Raw genomic sequence first — 6688 nt, 5'->3', positions numbered from 1 at the left:
CTCCAACTGCACTTATCACTTACACATTTGATCGAGTAAAGTGATTTAGTTAATTTCACAACATCAAATTCAAAAGAGGCACTAATTGCAAGTTTGGACAATACATTTTTTACCTCTTCCTTGGTATGAAACTCTTGACCAATTGCTAAATTTGATCCATCTTTGAAACAGTATTCATTGTCACCAGCAAGTAACATATTTTGTTCATCCTCAATAGGCTCATGTTCAACCTAATTACTTAGAGTATCTCTCGGAGTGACTTCATCAGTAGCTCTTGCAACAGTGTCGTCATTGACTTCATCATTTGCTTCTTGCATTTTAGAGGCATCTTATAGGATAAAAACCCGATCAAAATATCCATCATGCAGCTCTTTCTCTTTTTCATTATGATCAACTACCATATCAAACGATAATATTTCATCATTCACATCAACAAATTTATCTTTGATGTTATCGATCCTTCCAGCATCTACAATCATATCGATTTCAACATCACTATTCTTCGATAATTCCACATGAAGCACATACCTATTCTGTGAATCCCCAAAACATAAAATATGTCTTCACACCTATTGCATTGTTAATATAAATAGGAAGAGGATAGCAATCTCGTACACATGGAAAATAACTTAATCTCATTTTCATTCATCTGTATTCAATTCCAAAACTAAACTTATCAAATTCACCACTTCTTCACATGAACAATTATCCTTATCCCAAGTGATTGCTGCCCATTTAGAATTAGAGCCTTGACACCACGTACAAATGCCTTGTTCATCTATTCTCCACTCACCATTATATTTAAATATAACATTATTTAATTCCATTACCTGTATAAAACAAAATAAAATAATTAGAAACATATTGCTGGAATCAATCAACAAAAATAAAAAACTATATAGCTGGGAAAAAGTTTTTAAAAGAAATATGACATGAACGGCGAACGATAATACGTACGAGACGAAAGATGTTAAGTTTTTCAGCGACAGAAATTATGTTCATGGCGATTGATACGAGGTTCAAATAAAATACAGATTCCGAAAAAAATTCTCTGTGAAACCCGAAAATAGTATGGCAAACCAGATGATTAAACTAAATAAACTCACATTCAAACATAAAATTGGGTGAAATCCGTTTCTTGATATCCAATGCAGGTAGAATAAGAGAAATTTTATCAGCCTTGATTGGTTACTTTGCAAAGTAAAAATTTTCCCAAGTAAAAATGGGTAGACGAGGCGTGAGGAAGAGTGGGTGTAAAAGAAAATGAAATAAAAATCGGAGTGGTACGATGATCCGATTTGATTTTATGACCTGATATAGCAAAAGACCCGACCAAATGACCCAACCAAATTTTCCTGGATTAATGGATTATAATTTGTGTTTTAAGGGAATTAATTAATTGAAAATATAGAAGGAAGGTCATTTACCTAAATAAAAAATATTTAAGGTCATTAACCAAATTAGCTTTCCAACGGAGGTTATAAAACTAAATTTCCCATGATGGCGTACAATATGTTACTATCTTGTGCAGCTAGATAAGCATGTATCGTGATCTTCCAATCATCCAAATTTTCTTTAGAGAACATTGAGATTTTGCTTAATGAGGCTATTTTGAATATTGTGTTTAGAGACAAGAATAAACTCGCTCTGATACCATTTGTTAGGAACCGAAATAAATTTAGATGGGTGGGTGAATAAATTTATCTCAACAAATATTTCATTTGGGTTAGCAACCCCGAAATTTTATTCGTATCAGTTGAGTTATCAATAAGTCAATCAAATTGAGTTGTGCGGAAGTAGCTGACTGATACTGTTCAAACAAACGGCTTATGAAGAAACAATTGGGTTCCACCGAATAGTATTTATGGTAGGTAAGTTGAAAGGTAAATTGACACAAAATTGTTTCTGGATGATCGGAGAATTCAATACTCTTACGTCATCTCTTCTTAATTAGGAAAGGATTGTAATAAAATACTTTTATAATTACAAGCAATTTGAAATTACTCACTTCAATAGAACTTAACACCGCTTAACTAAAACTCTTAGTAAACTTCAATCTAAACCGATTTTATTAGTAAGACTTCTTGATCTCAATTACACAGATTTCACAAGGATATTAAACACAAATTTGATCCTCAAAATGATGAGATAATAACTTATTAATGTGTGTTGCCTGTTTAGTTTGAGTCGCAGAAAGCTTCTTCCGAGATGATTGGTTGGCTTTCCAAAATTCAGAGATGGATGGTGTAACTGTGTAACTTTTAGAGCTTGTTCAACTGATCTATTTATAGCTTAATCTACTACGGTAATATTTTTAAAATAATATATCCGTTAACAAATATAGATATCATTGTTGATATGTCATCGTCCTTTTTGACATATCCTGGTAGTGCGCAGGAACCTGACATTTTGTGAAGAACAGTTGGTACGAAAAACTTTACCCGCTATTTCAACTGGGCTCTTGATCCTTTGTCAATTATTATACTGATTTTTCATGAAATATTTAGATTTGGACAGACTGATCGACTTAGATAGACTTTTAGTTGGGCTTCATCAGTCAACCTTTCAACTTATAAATATTTACCTTTCAACATGGAGGGTAAGTTGATAGGTAAATATACACAAAGTTGTTTCTGGATTATCAGCCTGGCTCTGGAGTTGGTTTCCATAGAAAAATTCATTTTATGAATATTTAGTTTTTTTCTTGAATTAAGTTATGTTAGGCTATATAATTATCTGTTGGATCAACAGCCTTGTTAAATCACTAAAACTTAAAATGATCCAACATATTTCATTATAGCACTATGTTTTAAAGGTATTTGGATAAAATATATAAACTGAATAAAATATAATTATTTATTATGAATAAATCTTTTATGATCTTAAGAGATAATTTGATGTGATCTTATTTTTAAAAAAAGAATAGCTTTTTTGTAATTATCATAAGATCATTTTTAAAAGTTTTGCCAGATACTTTTCGTAATTTTATAAGTTATTATTGAATTTTTTTGTCATAAAATATTTTAAATAGCTTATTAGCTTAATTCAAGAAGAATCTAAACATCATTTTAAATATCAACCGCATAAATGGCTTTTCAAATGAAATTTTTTTCCGCACTTTTTTATACTTACTACTTGTATATTAAGCAAGAACCTCTTCAATTAGATATCAATTTATTTCTACGAAAACACCCTATCAATAAATTTAAATATTTAGTCATTAGATCTTAAAAATTAATATCCAATTTTTTTAAATTCAAATATTTACACGTTATCTCCTACAAATTTCACATTTAATATGGTTACATTATTGTGACCTAAATAATTATATAAATATAAAAAAATAATGCCAAATCATATTTTTTAAAAAAAAACAATTGTACGAGCACTGTTATAATATTTCTATTACCATTAAGTTTTTCTGATTTACAAAATAAACAGCATCGAGCTGTTTCAGAATCTTCTCGTTTTTCTTTTTGTCTATAGCAAGTTTTTCAGACCATTGGATCAAACTGTTCTGGAGTTCATATCGTTATGTCAAGAAGTCATATCGTTGTATTTATTGAGCTCCAGCTACAAGTGATCATATGACAAAATTGATCAGTCTGAAAATTCAATGTAGTGCAAAGGTTCAAATAGTCACATTCCAACCGCATTACGAAAAGACAGTTTTGAGCATTTCAAAAAAGATATTTCAAGTCAAGTCATTCAGACGAATGCAACAAATGAAAAGATTACACAATACACTACAACTCTCGAATGACAAAAAACCACTTAATTCAGATATAATTTGTCAGCTTTATCAAAAGAATCGACTTAAAGTCGCTAAAAGAAAAAGATCATTTATGAGCATTTAATAATAATTATGGAGTTGGCTAATTTATCGAGAAACACTAAAATTGATAGTTGAAAAAAAAAATTCGATTGTTCGAACTTTGCAATTATAAATATGCAGAAAATTCAAAGTGAAAAAATAGATAAAATTCTGAACAATCAAAGTATTCACAACTGCTGAATTAAAATTCATATAGTCGGCATGTTTTTAGATCGATTGAGCACACTTAATTGTCTACAATTCAGAGTGCTCAACTAAAACAATTATCAAATCTGTTGGAATACATGCTTAGGACTGCTGAATGTGTCTAAGTTTGATTGAGTCAAGGTTGTTCCTCATTCTTAGGAGGTAGTTGTGGTGTGGTGTGGTGTTCATGTTCTGTTTTTAATAGCTGTTTTTTTATGACCAATTTATTAGTGGTTTGTTATTTTTTTAAGCTTTAAATTGTAATGATTCATGTTGAAAAAAATGAGTTCTGATTTCCCTTCAATCTGCAGCAATATATTTCAGTTTTCTCCCTTTTCTCATTTTAAAATTAGCAACAATTGTTATCAGAGCTTTCTTCCTAAGGGACATGTTTGTGAGTTTGAACAGTTATGGAGACCGAAGCTAGTTTTTCTTCAGTTACTCCACCGGTGTTTGACGGAGATAACTACTAGACCTGGGCAGTGCGCATGGAGACATACCTAGAAGCTTTGGATATCTGGGAAGCAGTGGAAGAAGACTATGACATTCTTCTTCTCCCAGACAATCCCACCGTGGCACAAATTAAAGCACAGAAGGAGAAGAAGACAAAGAAGTCCAAGGCAAAAGCCTGCCCGTTTGCTGCAGTTTCTTCCACGATCTTCACTCGTATCATGTCATTGAAAACGGCAAAGGAGATCTGGGATTATCTCAAAACTGAGTATGAAGGAAATGAAAGAATTTGAGGGATGTAGGTGCTGAACCTAGTTCATGACTTTGAGCTGCAAAAGATGAAGGAGACAGAAACCATAAAAGAGTATTCTGACATACTACTCAACATAGAAAATCGTGTCAAGTTATTGGGTTCTTCTCTATAAGATTCAAGGATTGTTGAGAAAATCCTTGTAACAGTGCCTGAAAGATTTGAGGCTACCATCACTACCTTAGAAAACACGAAGGATATGTCACAGATTGCTATGACAGAACTCCTAAGTGCTTTGCAAGCACGATAGCAGAGGCGTGTAATGAGGCAAGAAGGAGCCGTCGAAGGAGCTCTACTAGTCAAGCATCAAGATGATGAAAAGAAAGGAGGCCTGTAAGTGGACAAAGCTCTGAACCTGGGAACAGAATCTAAATTGGAAATAAAATATCAGTAGTAAAGAAAGATTACCTTCCATGTCAACATTGTGGCAAGAAAGGTCACCCTCCATTCAAGTGCTGGAGAAGACTAGATGCAAAGTGCAGCAAGTGCATCAAATGGGACGTGAAGATGTCATTTGCAAGAATAAAAATCAGCAGCAAGGAGAAGAACAAGTGGCAGATCAAGAAGAAGAAGACCAGCTTTTCGTTGCAACTTGTTTCACGAGTCATGAAACAAGTGAAAACTGGCTCATTGATAGTGGCTGCACTAATCATATGACACATGACAAGGAGTTGTTCAAAGAATTGAAGTGCATTGAGTCCAAGAAGGTCAAAATTGGGAATGGTGAATATATTGTAGTTAAAGGAAAGGGCACCGTAGCCATTGCAAGTTGTTCAGGAACCAAGTTGATCACCGATGTTCTCTATGTACCATATATTGATCAAAACTTGCTCAGTGTTGGTCAATTAATAGAGAAGGGATTCAAAGTGATGTTCATGGAGAAGGCCTGTGTGATAGAGGATGCTACAGGCAAAAAGACGTTTGAAGTTAAGATGGCAGTGAGGAGCTTTTCACTCAATCCAATGCAAGAGGAGCAATTAGATTTTCTAACCAAAGAAAGCCTCTGAATGGTGTGGCATAAGAGGCTCGGGCACTATCACCACGAATTCCAAAAAGATGGAAATTGATCTTTCAGAATTTGATGATTACATATCATCCTGTAAGGCTTGTCAATTTGGAAAGCAAAACAGAAAGTCATTTCCCAAGTCAGCATGGAGAGCCACCTATAAGCTGCAATTAGTCCAACAGATGTTTCTGGACCTCAGAGAACTCCCTCATTTGCAGGTAGTCGATATTATGTTGCTTTTATTGATGATTTCACTAGAATGTGTTGGATTTTTTCCTTGAAATTCAAATAATAAGTGGCTGGAGTATTCTCGAAGTTCAAGAAGATTGTGAAAAATCAAAGTGGCAACAAAATTCAAATATTGAGGACTGATAATGGCAAGGAGTATACCTCAGAAAATTTCAAAGCATTTTGTGAAGAAGCTGGCATTGAGAATCAGTTAACAGCCCCCTACACTCCGCAACAAAATGGAGTTAGTGAAAGGAGAAACAAATACATCTTAGAAATGACTAGATGTATTTTGCATGAAAAGAATCTACCCAAATAGTTTTGGGCAGAGGCAGCTTATACTGTAGTTTTCTTGCAGAATAGACTGCCAACAAAAGCATTCAAGGATCAAACACCTTATGAGGCTTGGTATGGTCATAAACCATTTCTAAGTTTTCTCAAAGTATTTTGTTGTTTGTGCTTCACTCATGTTCCACAAATCAAGATAGACAAGTTAGACAAAAGAGCACTTCCAGGCATCTTTATCAGCTATAGCACTGTTGCAAAAGCTTATAAAATTTTACAAACCGCAAACTGAGAAAATTGTTATAAGCAAAGATATTCATTTCGTGGAAGATGAAGAGTGAAACTAGGATGAGGCAAAGATAAATGGCCAAACTGTAGCAGATCTGCA

General features: G+C 33.5%; 1 protein-coding gene across 1 annotated transcript; it reads left to right on the top strand.

The window, feature by feature from the left end:
* Window positions 1-5194: 5194 nt before the first annotated feature.
* On the top strand, window positions 5195-5788 carry LOC140991170 (uncharacterized). The gene has a single exon (XM_073461125.1). It carries the CDS (start codon window positions 5195-5197, stop codon window positions 5786-5788), a length of 594 nt encoding a protein of 197 aa, XP_073317226.1.
* The last annotated feature ends 900 nt before the right edge of the window (window positions 5789-6688 follow it).

Source organism: Primulina huaijiensis, chromosome 13, assembly GCF_012295235.1.
Source record: "Primulina huaijiensis isolate GDHJ02 chromosome 13, ASM1229523v2, whole genome shotgun sequence".
Lineage (NCBI taxonomy): Eukaryota > Viridiplantae > Streptophyta > Magnoliopsida > Lamiales > Gesneriaceae > Primulina > Primulina huaijiensis.
This window is presented reverse-complemented; position numbering and strand designations above follow the sequence as displayed.

Excerpts from the sequence above, each read along its gene's own strand:
- LOC140991170 (XM_073461125.1), top strand. The coding sequence starts at position 5,195 with ATGTCAACATTGTGGCAAGAAAGGTCACCCTCCATTCAAGTGCTGGAG.